The 18,001-nt window shown below is 39.8% G+C and overlaps 1 protein-coding gene across 1 annotated transcript; it reads left to right on the forward strand.

Moving 5' to 3' along the window:
* Nucleotides 1-703: 703 nt before the first annotated feature.
* LOC138891907 (uncharacterized) lies at nt 704-2,007 on the forward strand. The gene is made up of 3 exons (XM_070175592.1): nt 704-1,103; nt 1,218-1,275; nt 1,974-2,007. Exons 1-3 carry the CDS (start codon nt 704-706, stop codon nt 2,005-2,007), a joined length of 492 nt encoding a protein of 163 aa, XP_070031693.1.
* Nucleotides 2,008-18,001: the final 15,994 nt, after the last annotated feature.

The following is an 18,001-nucleotide window of genomic DNA, read 5'->3' on the forward strand; positions in this document are numbered from 1 at the left end:
CTACAAATTATCTATAATTTTACTACATAACAAATGTAATTCAACTGTTATCATAGTCTGTACAAGCATTCTGTCAAATACTGAACACATGAAAAAACAGAGGTATGAATTGCTATACTTTTAATTGAGTGCAGGTTCTTTTGATTATTGTAATACTAACGTGGTACAATTGTCAAGCAATTGCAACACAATTGGAGAAGTAGCATGAACAATGAAGTTGATTGATATGCAAACATCTCCGGTAATTGTGGAAATTGAAAGTATCATCATAACAAAACATACGCCAAATATAATTGAAGTACGCCAAGTTTACCAAGACAAGCAAACAATTGTCAGTACAATGAAGCACTATTCTGTCATGAATAAGTTTTAATTTAGGGTGAAAAGGTCTAGTGCAAGAAGGCAGGGACATTTTATTTGTCAAATTTATATTGTGTATAAGTTGTAGTTTTTTGTATATAAATTGTTTAAGATAAGTTTTTGTGCATAAACAGCCTCGTATTTTGTAGCTACAATTTGCATAATATTTTTTGAATTATTTTTATTCTGTAGCTACTGCCTTATATGTGTTGCGGACAATTGTACGTGGCACTTCAAGTCCACCAGCATAAATGAATTAGCATTGTTCAAGGTTCAAAAATTCAACAGCTTGCACACATGCTCTTTGATGGGCAACACATACATACAACGCGAACATACTGCCATGGTAGTTGGCAGCATGGTGATGCCAAAATATGCGGATCCTAAGATAATATACACACCAAAAGAAATACAAACTGACATGTTGTCGGATCATGGTGTGAACTTAACATACATGCAAGCTTGGAGAGCAAAGAAAAAGGCTTTAGAATTTTTGAGAGGTCATCCTGTTGATTCCTACAGCCGCTTGCCGAGTTATTTGTATATTCTTGAAAGGACTTATCCAGGGTCGGTTGTGAAATTGCAGAAGACTGAAGATGACTATTTTTTGTATGCATTTGTTGCACTTAGTACGTCCATCAAGGGCTGGGAGCATTGTAGGCCAGTTGTAGTAGTTGATGGCACCTTCTTGAAGTCGGCATATAGGGGAATCATGCTAACATCTAGCACAATGGATGCAGCAGGTAATGTAGATTAATTGTAAAAATATTATTATAAAGTTATTTTTGAGATTGTATTTTTTATATTCTCAAGTTTTATTACAGAAATTGAATTTCTTTTTGCCACATGTGTGATAGGTAGCATATTACCACTAGCATACGTCGTTATTGATTCAGAAAATGACGCATCATGGAGGTAATTTTTTGAGCAATTCAAATATGCATATGGTGAAAAACCAAATACGTGTGTTGTTTCAGACCGGAATGAGAGTATCTTGAAGGCAACATCTACTGTTTATACCAACATGCCACATTATGCTTGCATGTTGCATATTTGGACAAATGTAAGGTCAAAGTTCAAGAAGGGTCATCTAAAGTTAAGCGAATTGTACGTTAACACGGCACGATCATACACGCTTGATGAATTTAATGAAAGAAAGTCAAATATTGAAGAGATTGACACACGTGTTAAAGCATACCTATACGATATTGGCTATCACAAATGGTCTCGGTACATGCTACGGTGAACAGAATATGGACGATGACATCAAACATTGCAGAGTCATTGAATGCGGTAACCAAAAATACAAGAGAGATGCTCGTAGTAGAATTATTAAAGTACATGAGGACTATTCTTGAATGTTAGATTAATGAAAAGTTATTGAATGCAAAGGGTACGTTCACATATCTTGGGAAAAAATACAACAAAGAGTTGGAGGACAACAGGACATTATCGCAGAAGATGAGAGTAAGCTATAGACAATATCATCATATCATTGATTCTATCAAACTAAATATATACTGTTAATTGTATAAATATTGTTGTATAATTGTAGTTATTTTGTTTTGTATCTGTTGTTGATAACTTGTTGTGTGTTTGTAATGAAATTGTAGGTGGGGGCTTCAACAAATTACATCCATATTATGATAGACAGTGTGAAACGCTTCATTGTTTGCCTTCAAAATAAGAGATGTAGTTATGGACAATTCCAGCTTGATGAACTTCATTGTGCACACATGCTTTGGCGGCTTTGAGTCACAGGAACGAGTCTTATGAAAACTATTGTTCTCCTTATTACACGAGAGAGAGCCTTCTACATACTTATGAAATACCAGTAGACACGCTGCCTAACAAAAGCAAATAGAATGTGCCACAACATATAGCTGAAGAAGTTGTAAAGCCACCTACCGGGAAAAGGTAGCCAGGGAAACCTCAAAAATAAAGATACAAATCATATGATGAAGTAAATGCAACAAAGTACAAAGTTTCATGTGGCAACTGTGGACTAGAAGGGCATAACAAAAGATCTTGTAGGAATGCACCCAAAAGGAAATAAAAATGATATAGTTTATTTTTGTTTACTGAGTACTGTTGATGATAATCTGTCCTTTAAGACATATGAAGTTGTATTTGTTCTGTTCTGGAGAATTATAGTTGTGGTGTAATTATGTTGCTAATTTGAATAAAGATTGTCTCTTATAATGAATATTTGCTAAACAGATTTCAACTCTTAATGCAATTGGTTTGTAGTTGTTTTGTTCAAATATTAGGTTTATTTATTACTTTCAGCCTTTCCTAACAACACTACTAAATTGAATAGATTATGTATTTTTGTATAGCAGTTGTAGACATAATTGTAGTTATGGTGTATAGAAATTATATAGTACCAATATCGAGATCAAGTACTAACAACTTTCAACTAAAAAGAGGCCACATATGTTTTCTATTCTATGTCGTAGAATTCTGGATAAAATAACAAAACAAAAAGGTAAAACAACTATAGCACGAATCTACTACAAATAAATTGCATCTGACTCCTTCTTAATAAATAATTTATCTATGACTTTACTACAATCCAGCTACATCTAAATACTTTAACTATAATTTTTCTACTGAAAATGGCAGCTAATTCTTCTTTTTTCGGACTTGTGTTCTCTCGTTCATATCTGGTGCACCTTTTCTTCTTACTAATCTGTCAGTCACCTCACTTTCACTAATTGCACAAAGCTCTTGCTTTCGACGATGTTGATCAATATCAGAAAGATCTTCCTTTGAAATCGACAACTCTCCAATGCTGACATATTCTGCAAATGTCGCCACGTATACACCACAGTCACTGCAAAAAATAATAGGGGGAAAGATTTAGCGTTCAATGTAAAATACAATTGGTTAAATAGATAGAAGGAAAGCAGCACATACAGTAATTCTTCTTTTTGCTAGAGTATCTCACCGACCAACCACTGAATGTCAAGAGGGTCAGTAACACATTTTCAATATATGCCTTTGTGTTCTTGTAGTTGATGTCTGGACGCTTACCATAGAAGCTGGTGTATGACAAGTAGAGGGGGGTCATAGTAGCAAACTTGTCGACAACAGATTCAATAAGTTTGTGATTTCGTGAAGAGACCATAGAATCATAAACATATAGAACCCTATCGGTGATGTCAAACACAACCAATAACCAATGAAATTTCTCCACAATATTTATGGGCATAATCACAAAATCAACTTTATCCCATGCAATATTTGCAAGTAATCGGTACCCCAATATGTATTCTACTACGACGTCCTGGGGTTTGACAACAACAAGATTCATATCGGCAGGAGCATTAATGTACCTCTCATAAATTTGTTCAATTCTAGTCTTGAACATACAGTCAGTAGTTGTAAACCGTGTTTTGTTTTTAGGACCATACTTTCCTCTTTTCCTCAGATAGTATAAAATAACATCAATGTACTGCAAAAAAAAATAATAGATTTCATTATTTCTCAATGCTTCATACAATTTAACTACAATTTTCAAACAAAAATTCTACATATTTCTAAAATAACAGAATTCTACAGCTAATCATTAAATTCTTCCATGGTATGTGTGTACCGTGTTGTTGAGTACTTGCTCGGGATGTGCCAAAGTATAAAACCAGTCCTTTTTATCAACTTTCTCCACTCCAAGATCAAACCATGACTTGAGCTGGTTATCTTTTAAAGTATAAAGCGCCTTCCCCTATTTAAAGACATAGCAAGTACAATTGTTATGTAGTTTCAGTTAGAAATCCATAAATTATATGCACTCAATAATATAAAAAATTGTATAATCTAACCTCTTTGAAACTGTGTCGGTACCAAAATATAACCACTTATTGAATTCTTTCAACAAGTCAGGATCAACATCGTCGCCAATAACCTCAGTAAATGGATGCTTGATGTTAAAAATTGGAAGAGGTCCAACAGAAGTGCTTCCCCCAGAACTGAAATAAGGGAGAAAGGGATCTGGCATACTTTCCAAGAACCCTTGTTCTTCCCTGATGCATAGGGGTTGTTTCATCTTTATTTACCTCGCCGAACTTAACAATTTGTGAGAAATTCTCTGGCAGCTCAAAGTCATCAAGTGTTACTGCCCTTTTTCAGACCTGGAGTCATTGTCCGAATCACTTACATTGATGTAGTTGACTAATTCACCTACAAAATTTAAAACAAAAGAACACCATTTGTATGTTGGTTGCATTAGTTCTTTTGAAAAAACTGAAACTTAAATGAAAGCTGTTATTTTTTTCCTACAATTATATTGTAACATATAATACCACTAAATTCTTCGTTGCAATCGTCTCCTTGTTCTATGACATTTGCTTGTTGAATGAGATATTGCAAAGGCATAGTCTCTTTCTCCTCATTTAAATGCTCTCATTGTATGCCAAGTTTTGCATCCTGTTTTGGAGAGTCCACATGCATAGTTTCCTTCTCTGTTACAATAAATGTATACAACTTAATAAAATTATAGATCATTTGTAATAAACAGAAACAACATTGTAGATAAATTGTAGTTTAATTATAGTTAATTTGTTGAAAAGTTGTCATGAATCTTAGATGTAATATGTATTGTGAAATATGCAGATAAAATATACTAAATCATACATGCAGATTCTTCCTCCAACGCCTCTTGAAATCGAGAAGATAAGTCAATACCTACAGGAACATTCTCCTCATTTTGAATGGCAGACATGTGTCATGTATCTTATTTGTTGGTAATTTAGGCTATATGTAGATATAATATAGATTATTTGGCATCAAATTGTGTTAAAATTGTTAAAATCCATGTTTTACTGCTACTGCCCAACACTGGTTTAGCACTACTGCCCGAATTCTGTTGTTTGTTCTTTTCTTTGTAATGCTCATAATTTTTCATAGAACTACCAGTAAACTGCATTGAGAATTTATTAGGCTATGTACTTTATGAATGCTAATATAAACATAAACATGGTAAAAACTACAGTCCAAAATGAATATATTTTGAATGAAACCTTAGCATAAATGTTCGTATCGTGTTGACCTTTTATTGCCTGTAACACAGACTTGATGGAATCATTGAGTACCAGTCGAATGCTACCTAGTTCTTGAAAAAACAAAAAAACAAAAAATTGTTATAATGTATCTGACAATTAGAGGCTTATATATATATATATATATATATATATATATATATATATATATATATATAAAAAGACTACAAATCTATAATTAGGTATGTCTCTTTCTTGAACATTACAAGGTCTGAACCGACCTACGTATTAAAATAGAAAGAGTTAAAGAAATAATTTGGATAACATAAATTAAAGAAACCAACTAAGATTATCTTAAGAGGTTACCTTATCAACATCTTTTCTTAATTTTTAAAATTATTTCACAATATCTTTCTTGTCATCTATTCCCATTGCATGCTTATGTCCATGGAGACGGACCATCTGTCGGATTCTCGGCCTTTGTTTCAGCTTCTTAAAGGATGTTGTAACGACTCGGCCAGTCGTTTTGAATATTATAACCCCATTTACTGCTCAATTTATGCCTTGCTATTGATTTATGACTTATCGAGTTAGTTGGTTCGGGTCCGGAAGGAATTCAGAGTGAAATGAGACACTTAGTCTCATAATTGAAAAATAATTAAGTTAGAAAAGCGGACCGGATATAGACCTATGTGTAAACGACCTCGTATTCGAATTATGATAATTCCAATAGCTCCATATGGTGATTTCGGACTTAGGAGCGTGTCCGGAAAAAATTTTGGAGGTCCGTAGAGGAATTAGACTTGAAATGCCGAAAGTTGAATTTTTGGGAAGTTTGACCGATGGGTTGACTTTTTGATATCGAGGTCGAAATTCGATTCTGAAAATTTTAATAGGTATGTTATGTCATTTATGACCTGTGTGCAAAATTAGAGGTCAATCGGACGTGATTTGTTAGGTTTCAGCGTTATTTGTAGAAATTAGAAATTTCAAAGTTCAATAGGCTTGAATTGGGGCGTAATTCATGGTTTTAGCGTTGTTTGAGGTGATTTGAGGATTTGACTAAGTTCGTATAATATTTTAGGACTTGTTGGTATATTTTGTTGAGGTACCTGAGGGCCTCGAGTGAGTTTCGGATGGTTAACGGATCAAAAAATTGAACTACAACAGCTGCTGCAATTTCCTTTTGTTGGAAATTTCTTCTACCAGATTCGAGCCTAGAAATCTCTTAGAATCGAGGCCAGAAATCGAGCCCAGATGTGAGCCCAGGGTCGAGGGCCATAATCGAGCACAGGGTCGAGGGCCACGATCGAAGCCATGATCGAGCCTAGGGTCGAGGGGCATGATCGAAGCCATGATCGAGCCTAAGGTCGAGGGCCACAATCGAAGCCATGATCGAGCCCAGGGTCGAGGGTCACGGTCGAAGGTAGGGTCGAAGACATGATAGAAGGCCAGGGTCGAGGGCCATGATCGAGGATCATAATCGAAGCCACGATCGAGGCCTAGGATCGAGGGCCAGGATCGAGGCCTAGGATCGAGGACCAGGATCGAGGTCCAGGATCGAGGACCTCGATCGAAGGCCAAGATTGAAGGCCAAGATCGAGGCAGAATCGAGGTTGTCTGGGCAGAATTATAAAAACAGGGACATCATCCCATTCGCCATTTTTGACAAATTGGAGCTTGAGAAGAGGCGATTTTTGATATATTTTCAAGAAAAACTTGAGGTAAGTCCCTTGTGATCATTTCTACTCCATAATATTGAATTATCATCGAATAATCCAACTAGATTACATAATTTTGAGGTGTAAATCGGAGATTGGAACTTAGAAATTTGGAAATAAAATTTGTAGATTTGAGGGTCGAGTTGAGGTCGGATTTTTGGTAAAATTGGTATGGGTAGACTCGTGGTTGAATGGGCTTTCAGATTTTGTAACTTTTGCCGGGTTCCGAGACGTGGGCCCCGCAGGCGATTTTTGAGCTAAATTTTGGATTTTTATGAAAAATTAGTATTTTCTTATGGAATTAATTTCGGATTTGTGACTAGATTCGAGGCATTCGTAAGCCGATTTGCGAGGCAAAGGCATAGTAGAGTAAAGAGTTTCACATTTTGAGGTAAGTAACAGTTTTAAATCTGGTCCTGAGGGTATTAAACCCCGAATTTTAGTATCATGCGATTATTTTGGAGGAGACGCACATGCTAGGTGACGGGCGTGTAGGCGTGTACCGAGGGGATTGTGACTTGGTCTGTCCCGAAAAACTGTAAAGTTGAATAATTTGTTATTAGCTATATGCTCTCTATCTGTTGATAAAATTTGACTATAAATCATGTTAGAAACCATGCTTAGGCTATGTGATAGTACTGTTGGGACCCACAAAGGTCGCGTACTTGTTGAATTGCCTGCTAAATGCTATATGTACTCAGTCTCAGTTTTTACTTGCACAATTTATCTCAGTCTTTGTTATTATTATTGATACATCATATCATTGTTGTTTGGGCTGATTTCATGATTAATAAGAGCCCAAGAGACTGGAGAGATTTATGACTGAGAGAGGTCGAGGGCCTGATTGTGAGATATTGATATCATAGCACGTGAGTTATCCGTGCAACACGTGAGTTGCCGTGCAGATCCTTATATTATACTATAGCACGTGAGTTGGTCGTGAAACACGTGAGTTGGCCGTGCAAATCCTTATATTATACTATAGCACGTGAGTTGGCCGTGCGGATCCAGATATTTATATTATGGCACGTGAGTTGTCCGTGCAGATTATAGCGTTTGGGCTATAGGAGCCCCTCCGGAGTCTGTACACCCCCAGTGAGCGCGGGTACCCATTGAGAGTGAGTGATGAGGGTTAGGAGCCCAGAAAGTGATAAGGGTTGGGAGCCCAGTGAGTGATTGTTGTCCTAAGAGGTTGTACTTGATTTCCATTTGTTTTTGCACTTAGTTGCTATCTGTCATTGTTGTGAAATCGCTGAAAGATTGTTGATATATGGATTACATGAACAATAACTGTATAAAAATTGATTTGACATTAAGCTGCCATATTTGATAGCATGTCTATTCTTTGCTGGAATTATTGTAAATGAACCATAATTGTGTATCTCGTTACTATCTTCAGTTTCTTATTTATTATTGTTACTTGCTGAGTTGGTTGTACTCATACTATACCTTGCACTTCGTGTGCAGATCCAGGTGTTCCCGCACATAGCGTGTGTTGATCCTTTCGCGTGGTTGATTTTCAGGAGATTTTGAGGTAGCTGCCGTGTTTCGCAGACCTTGTCTCTACTTCTCTATCTCTTTGTTTACTGTATTTGGTCTCAAACTATTATAGACTATATTTTTCAGACTTGTATTTATATTATATGCTCATGTACTCGGTGACACCAGGTTTTTGGGAGTGTTTGTATTGTATTTAAATATTATATTTTTAACCTTAAAGAGAAGTTTTAGTTTATTGAGATTATCGGCTTGCCTAGTATCGAGATAGGCGCCATCACGACATGTTGGGATTTTGTGTCGTGAAAAGTTGGTATCAGAGCCTAGGCTACGTAGGTCTCACGAGTCATGAGTAGGTTTAGTAGAGTCTTACGGATCGGTACAGAGACGTCTGTACTTATCCTCGAGAAGCTGCAGAACCCTTAGGAAAAGTTCACTTTCTTGTATTTTGTCGTGCGAATGTTTTGATTCTGGAAACTAAGTTTCTGCTATTCTATTCTCTCATAGATGGTGAGGACATGTACTATCGTATCGGATGGTCAGCCACCAGTACCACCAGTTAGGGCCGCGAAAGGTCGATGCCGTGGTAAAGGCCGGGGCCGAGGTAGAGGTCGAGGTGTAGCTCGTAACACAGTTGGAACATCACCTGTAGTACCACCAATTGTTCCAGCTCAGGAGCAGATTCCAGATATAGTTGAGCCGATAAGATCAGCTCAGGCACCAGCTGTGCCCATTGAGATTGCAGGCATTCAGGAGACTTTGCCAAGATATTGGCAGCATGCACTGGTCTTGCTCAGGTAGTTTCGGCTCAGGCCGCACCTGCCACTTCTCAGCCTGGGGAAGTACTCATACCCCCGTTGCCCGTACTCAAGACCAGGTAGTACAAGGACTTCAGATACCGGAGGCACTACCAGCCTAACCGGCTGTAGCTGCTCAGGCCCCGGTAGTTCCTGTTATGGCAGACGATGAGCAGAGGAGACTTGAGAGATTTGAGAGGCTTCGATCTCCACCATTTAGCGGTACTGAGTCAAAGGATGCTCAGGATTTTCTGGATAGGTGCCAACAGATTCTTCAGACAGCAGGTATTCTAGAGACCAGTGGGGTCTCATTCACTACTTTTCAATTTTCTGGGGCTGCACTCAGATAGTGGGAGACTTATGAGAGGCGTAGGCCTGTTGGTGCATCACCTCTTACTTGGCATTAGTTCTCCATGGTCTTTTTGGAGAAGTTCATACCTCAGTCCCGTAGAGAAAAGCTGCGCAGACAGTTTGAGCAGCTTCGCCAGGGTGATATGTCCGTGACGCGGTACGAGATGAGATTTTCTGAGTTGGCTCGTCACGCAATCTGGTTGGTTCCCACTAATAGGGAGAGGATTAGGAGATTCATTGATGGCCTCACATATCAGCTACGGTTACTTATGACTAGGGAGAGAGTATCTGGTGCTACTTTTGATGAGGTATTGGATATTGCTCGGCAGATAGAGATGGTTCGTATCCAGGAACGTGGAGAGAGAGAGAGAGAGAGAGAGAGGCTAAGAGACCTTGTGGTCTGGGTGATTACAGCGGTGTTTCTTCAGGGGGTCAGTTTCACCGAGGTAGGGGTCGTTCTTACAAACACGCTTAGACCGGTCATCCAACTCATCGTGGTGCATCAGCTAGCCATGGTTCTTACAGTGCTCACTCAGGCCAGTCTTCATTCAGTGCACTACCAGCGTAGAGTTCTCATCACGCCTCGTCCGCACGGGCTTCTACAAGTCATTTCTCGGGTTATAAGGAGCAGCAGTTCCGTCAGAGGAGGGGTTGTTTCGAGTGCGGAGAATTTGGTCATTTCAAGAGAGAGTGTCCTAGGTTGTTGAGTGGGGCTTCACAACAGAGTTCTCGACCGACGGCACTAGCACCAGCACCAGCAGTTACACCACCCGCCCTGCCATCTCGGGGTGGGGGTAAGGCAGCTAGGGGTCGCCCAAGAGGGGGAGGCCGATCAGGTGGCGGGCAGGCTCGATTCTATGATTTTCCTGCCAGGCCAGATATTGTTGCCTCAGACGCAGTGATCACAGGTATTGTTTCAGTATGCCACATGGAGGCTTCTATATTATTTGACCCTGGTTCCATTTATTCATATGTATCATTATATTTTGCTCATTATCTGGATATGCCATGTGAGTCCTTAGTTTCACCTGTTTGTGTATCTACACCGGTGGGCGATATTATTACTGTGGATCGTGTGTATCGGTCGTGTATGGTAACTATTGGGGAACTGGAGACTAGAGTTGATCTCTTATTACTCAGTATGGTTGATTTTGATATAATCCTAGGTATGGATTGATTGTCTCCATGTCATGCTATTCTGGATTGTCACGCAAAAATCGTGATGTTGACGATGTCGGGGTTGCCAAAGGTTGAATGGAGGGGTTCTCTAGATCTTGTTCCTAGCAGGGTAATTTCTTATTTGAAGGCTTAACGTATGGTTGGAAAGGGATGCTTGTCATATTCATATACTCCTATTATTGATTCAGTACCGGTCGTGCGAGACTTTCTGGATGTATTTCCTGCAGACCTGTCGGGTATGCCACTCGACATGGATATTGATTTTGGTATTGACTTGGCACAGGGCACTCAGCCCATTTTCTATTCCTTTGTATCATATGGCACCAGTTGAGTTAAAAGAATTGAAAGAGCAACTTCAGGAACTCCTTGAAAAAGGGTTTATTAGACCTAGTGTGCCGCCTTGGGGTGCACCGGTTCTGTTTGTGAAAAAGAAAGATGGTACTATGCGGATGTGCATTGATTATAGGCAGTTGAACAAAGTTACAATCAAGAATAAATATCCATTACCACGTATTGATGATTTATTTGACCAGCTTCAGAGAGCGAGGGTATTCTCCAAAATTGATTTGAGGTTTAGGTATCACCAATTAAAAATTCGGGATTTGGATATTCTAAAGACGACATTCAGGACTCGTTATGGCCACTATGAATTTCTTGTGATGTCTTTTGGGCTAACCAATGCCCCAGCAGCATTTATGCATTTGATGAATAGTGTATTTCAGCCATATCTTGATTTATTTGTCGTGGTGTTTATTGATGATATTCTTGTGTACTCACGTAGCCAGGAGGAGCATGCATAACACTTGTGTATTGCATTACAGAGGCTGAGAGAGGAGAAACTTTATGCCAAATTCTCTAAGTGTGAGTTCTGTCTTAGTTCGGTGGCATTCTTGGGACATATAGTGTCCAGTGAAGGTATTAAGGTGGATCCGAAGAAAATAGAGGCAGTTCAGAATTGGCCCAGACAATCCTCAGTTACTGAGATTAGGAGTTTTCTCGGCTTGGCCGGTTATTAACGTTATTTCGTGGAGGGTTTCTCGTCTATTGCATCGCCTATGACTAAATTGACCCAGAAAGGTGCTCCGTTCAGGTGGTCGAATGAATGTGAAGAGAGCTTTCAGAAGCTCAAGACAGCTTTGACTACAGCTCCAGTATTGGTGTTACCTACAGGTCCAAAGTCTTATACTGTGTAATGTGATGCGTCGCGGATTGGTCTCGGCGCAATACTTATGCAAGACGGTAGGGTGATTGCCTATGCGTCCAGACAGTTAAAGGTACATGAGAAGAATTATCCAGTCCACGATCTCGAGTTAGCAGCTATTGTTCATGCCTTGAAAATTTGGCGGCATTACTTGTACGGTGTCCAGCGTGAGGTATATACCGATCATCGGAGTCTACAACATTTTTTTAAACAGAAGGATCTTAACTTGCGGCAGCGAAGGTGGTTGGAGCTTAAGGATTATGATATCACCATTCTCTATCATCCTGGAAAGGCCAATGTGGTGGCCGATGCCTTGAGTCGTAAGGCAGAGAGTTTGGGAAGCTTAGCATACTTACCGGTAGAAGAGAGGCATTTAGCCTTGGAGGTTCAGGCCTTGGCTAATCAGTTAGTTAGATTGGATGTTTCCGAGCCGAATCGAGTTTTGGCCTGTGTGGTTTCTCGGTCTTCTTTATATGATCACATCAGAGAGCACTAGTATGATGATCCACATCTGCTTATCCTTAAGGACACGGTTCAGCACGGTGATGCCAAGGAATTCACTATTGGATATGACGATGTATTACGGATGCAGGGAATGCTATGTGTACCTAATGTAGATGGTTTCCGTGAGCTGATTCTCCAGGAAGCTCACAGTTCACGGTACTCTATTCATCCAGGCGCCGCGAAGATGTATAAGAATTTGAGACAACACTATTGGTGGAGGTGGATGAAGAAAGATATAGTTGGGTTTGTATCTCGGTGTTTAAATTGTCAACAGGTAAAGTACGAGCACCAAAGACCTGGCGGATTGTTATAGAGACTTGAAATCCCGGAGTGGAAGTGGGAGCGTATTACCATGGACTTTGTAGTTGGACTCCCATGGACTTTGAGAAAGTTTGATGCTGTTTGGGTGATAGTAGATCGGTTGACCAAATCTGCGCATTTTATTCTAGTCGGTACTAATTATTCTTCGGAGCGGTTAGCTGGGATTTATATTTACGAGATTGTTCGCCTACATGGTATGCCGGTGTCCATTATTTCAGATTGGGGTACGCAGTTTACCTCATAATTTTGGAGGGCAATGCAGCGAGAATTAGGCACACAGGTTCAGTTGAGTACAACATTTCCCCCTCAGACAGACGGACAGTCCGAGCGCACTATTCAGATATTGGAGGATATGCTACGCGCTTGTGTCATTGATTTTGGGGGTTCTTGGGATCAATTTCTGCCACTCGCAGAGTTTGCTTACAATAATAGCTACCAGTCAAGCATTCAGATGGCTCCGTATGAAGCTTTATATGGGAGACAGTGTCGGTCTACAGTGGGTTGGTTTGAGCCTGGTGAGGTTAGACTATTGGGTACTGACTTGGTTCAGGATGCTTTAGAGAAGGTCAAAGTAATTCAGGAACGGCTTCGCACGGCACAATCTAGACAGAAGAGTTATGCCACATGAAGGTTCGTGATGTTATTCACATGGTTGGGGAGAAGGTTCTGCTCAAGATTTCACCCATGAAGGGTGTGTTGAGGTTCGGGAAAAAGGGCAAGTTAAGCCCTCGGTATATTGGGCCTTTTGAGATACTTAAGCAAATTGGGGAGGTGGCTTATGAACTTGCTTGCCACCTAGTCTATCAGTTGTTCATCTAGTGTTCCATGTATCCATGCTCCGAAAGTATGCCGGGGATCCGTCTCACATTCTGGATTTCAGTACAGTACAGCTGGACGGTAATTTGACTTATGATATGGAGCCGGTGGCTATTTTAGACCGGCAGGTTCGAAAGCTGAGGTCTAAGAACATAGCATCAGTGAAGGTGCAGTGGAGAGTCCAACCAGTCGGAGAAGCTACTTGGGAGATGGAGCAGGAGATGCGGAACAAATATCCACACTTATTTGAGACTCCAGATATTATTCTAAACTCGTTCGAGGACGAACGTTTGTTTAAGAGGGGGAGAATGTAACGATCCGACCGGTTGTTTTGAATATTATAACCCCATTTTCCCATTTACTGCTCAATTTATGCCTTGCTCTTAATTTATGACTTATCAGTTTAGTTGGTTCGGGTCCGGAAGGAATTCGAAGTGAAATGAGACACTTAGTCTCATAATTGAAAAAAAATTAAGTTAGAAAAGTGGACCGGATATGGACCTATGTGTAAACGACCTCGGATTCGAATTCTGATAATTCCAATAGCTCCGTATGGTGATTTCGGACTTAGGAGCGTGTCCGAAAGAATTTTTGGAGGTCCGTAGAGGAATTAGACTTGAAATGCCGAAAGTTGAATTTTTGAAAAGTTTGACCGAGGGGTTGACTTTTTGATATCGGGGTCAAAATCTGATTCTAAAAATTTTAATAGGTATGTTATGTCATTTATGACTTGCGTGCAAAATTTGAGGTCAATCAGACGTGATTTGATAGGTTTCGACATTATTTGTAGAAATTAGAAATTTCAAAGTTCAATAGGCTTGAATTGGAGCGTAATTCATGGTTTTATCGTCGTTTGAGGTGATTTGAGGATTCGACTAAGTTCGTATGGTATTTTAGGACTTGTTGGTATATTTGGTTGAGGTCCCGAGGGCCTCGGGTGAGTTCGGGATGGTTAACGGATCAAAAAATTAAACTACAACAGCTGCTGCAATTTCCTTCTGTTGGAAATTTCTTCTGCCAGATTCGAGCCCAGAAATCTCTCAGAATCGAGGCCAGAAATCGAGCCCAGATGTGAGCCCAGATCGAGCCCAGGGTCGAGGGCCATGATCGAGCCCAGGGTCGAGGGCCACGATCGAAGCCATGATAGAGCCCAGGGTCGAGGGCCACGATCGAAGCCATGATCGAGCCCAGGGTCGAGGCTCACGGTCGAAGGCAGGGTCGAAGACATGATCGAAGGCCAGGGTCGAGAGCCATGATCGAGGATCAGGATCGAAGCCACGATCGAGGCCTAGGATCGAGGGCCAGGATCGAGGCCTAGGATCGAGGACCTTGATCGAAGGCCAAGATCGAAGGCCAAGATCGAGGCAGAACCGAGGTTGTCTAGGCAAAATTATAAAAATATGGACTTTGTCCCATTCGCCATTTTTGACAAATTGGAGCTTGAGAAGATGCGATTTTTAATATATTTTCAAGGAAAACTTGAGTTAAGTCCCTTGTGTTCATTTCTACTCCATAATATTGAATTATCATCGAATAATCCGACTAGATTACATGATTTTGAGGTGTAAATCGGAGATTGGAACTTAGAAATTTGGAAATAAGATTTGTAGATTTGAGGGTCGAGTTGAGGTCGGATTTTTGGTAAAATTGGTATGGGTAGACTCGTGGTTGAATGGGCTTTCAAATTTTGTAACTTTTGTCGGGTTCCGAGACGTGGGCCCCACATGCGACTTTTGAGCTAAATTTCGGATTTTTATGAAAAATTAGTATTTTCTTATGGAATTAATTCCAATAAATTTTATTGACTGAAAGGAATTATTTGTGACTAGATTCGAGGCATTCGGAGGTCGATTTGCGAGGCAAATGCATAGCAGAGTAAAGAGTTTCACGTTTTGAGGTAAGTAACAGTTTTAAATATGGTCTTGAGGGTATTAAACCCCGAATTTTGGTATCATGTGATTATTTTGGAGGTGACGCACATGCTAGGTGATGTGCGTGTGGGTGTGCACCGAGGGAATTGTGACTTGGTCCGTCCCGGGAAACTGTAAAGTTGAATAATTTGTTGTTAGCTATATGCTCTCTATGTGTTGATAAAATTTGATTGTAAATCATGTTTAGAAATTATGTTTAGGCTATGTGATAGTACTGTTGGGACCCACAAAGGTCGCGTACTTGTTGAATTGCCTGCTAAATGCTATATGTGCTCAGTCTCAGTTTTTACTTGCACATTTTATCTCAGTCTCTGTTATTATTATTAATACATCATATCATTGTTGTTTGGGCTGATTTCATGATTAATGAGAGCCCGAGAGACTGGAGTGATTTATGAGTGAGAGGGGCCGAGGGCCTGATTGTGAGATATTGATATCATAACACGTGGGTTGTTCGTGCAGCACGTGAGTTGTCCGTGCAGATACTTATATTATACTATAGCACGTGAGTTGGCCTAGCATCACGTGAGTTGGCCGTGCGGATCCTTATATTATACTATAACATGTGAGTTGGCTGTGCAGCACATGAGTTAGCCGTGCAGATCCAGATATTTATATTATGGCACGTGAGTTGTCCGTGCAGATTATAGAGATTGGACTGTAGGAGCCCCTCCGGAGTCTGTACACCCTCAGTGAGTACGGGTACCCATTGAGAGTGAGTGATGAGGGCTGGGAGCATAGGGAGTGATGAGGGCTGGGAGCCCAGTGAGTGATTGTTGTCCTAAGAGGTTGTACTTGATTTTTATTTTTTGTTGCACTTAGTTGCTATCTGACATTGTTGTGAAATCTCTGAAAGATTGTTGATATATGGATTACATGAACAGGAACTGTATAAAAATTGATTTGACATTAAACTGCCAGATTTGATAGCATGTCTATTCTTTGCTGGAATTACTGGAAATGAACCATAACTGTGTAGCTTGTTACTATCTTCAGTTCCTTATTTATTATTGTTACTTGCTGAGTTGGTTGTACTCATACTACACCCTGCACTTCGTGTGCAGATCCAGGTATTCCCGGACATAGCGGGTGTTGATCCTTTCGTGCGGTTGATTTTCAGGAGATTTTGAGGTAGCTGCCGTGTTCCATAGACCTTGTCTCTCATTCTCTATCTCTTTGTTTACTGTATTTGGTCTCAGACTATTATAAACTATATTTTCCAGACTTATATTCATTAGACGCTCATGTACTCAGTGACACCAGGTTTAGAGAGTGTTTGTATTGTATTTAAATATTATATTTTTAACCTTAAAGAGAAGTTTTGGTTTATTGAGATTATCGGCTTGCCTAGTATCGAGATATGCGCCATCACGACAGGTTCGGATTTTGGGTCGTGACAGATGTATTCAACTTTGTCTGACAAAGTCATTCTTCAAAGATCTTCTGGGCTTCAAGCATATTGGTGAACTGAGTGAAAATAAAATGTGAGGACCTAATCATAATATGTATAAAATGTGTAGATAATTTGTATTAAATTGTCTGTCCAGAAGTAAAAAATATTTACCTTGATGCACGATGGTTTGATCATTCTATCTTCCAATACATATATCTATATCTTGTCCTTATTAGCTGTACAGTTAAGTATGCGGGGGATCGAATTACCAACCCTTGTAGCTATATCAGTGTTGACTGTAAAGCAACACTCATACAACCATATTTACATAGCGAGTGGAAAATATCGAATGAGATAAAAATGCACAGAAGGGTTGAGCTTGTGCCTAACGTACTGAAGCAATTATGTATAAGCTTCGATACCCCATGCGAAATTCGCATACTGCCCCGATTCCACCAAGTAGAACCTAAAATGGTTTATCAAATCATTATCTTTCTCTGAAGGACAGAGGAAGAATTCTATCATATAGAGAATACACAGCTTGACTGCATCCTCATCATTCACCCAACTACGGCTGGTTACAATTTGTTTTAAGTATGACTTCTCAACTTTTTTCTTGTTCGAAAAATAGCTTCTCATTGTTTTACTGTCATACTTAGTTGTGTAACCAAAGTCCGTTACTTCTGTAAAACATATAAGGCCAGTGATAAGGGCAAACTCCCTCAACCCAAAGTTCAGCCTCTCACCCTTTATCTCTGCTGTAAAAAAATCAGAACCGGATGCGTTCAATTCATACTTCATGAGAAAGTGAATTGCCTGATTTTGGATACGTATTTTGGGCAGGGAAAGAAAATGCCCAAAACACGTCTTCTTAAATAACTTTAACCCATTTTCAGACAATAACACCTTGATTTGGCCAGGAACAACAGGGTC

The sequence above is a fragment of the Nicotiana tomentosiformis genome, chromosome 5 (assembly GCF_000390325.3).
Source record: "Nicotiana tomentosiformis chromosome 5, ASM39032v3, whole genome shotgun sequence".
Classification (NCBI taxonomy): domain Eukaryota; kingdom Viridiplantae; phylum Streptophyta; class Magnoliopsida; order Solanales; family Solanaceae; genus Nicotiana; species Nicotiana tomentosiformis.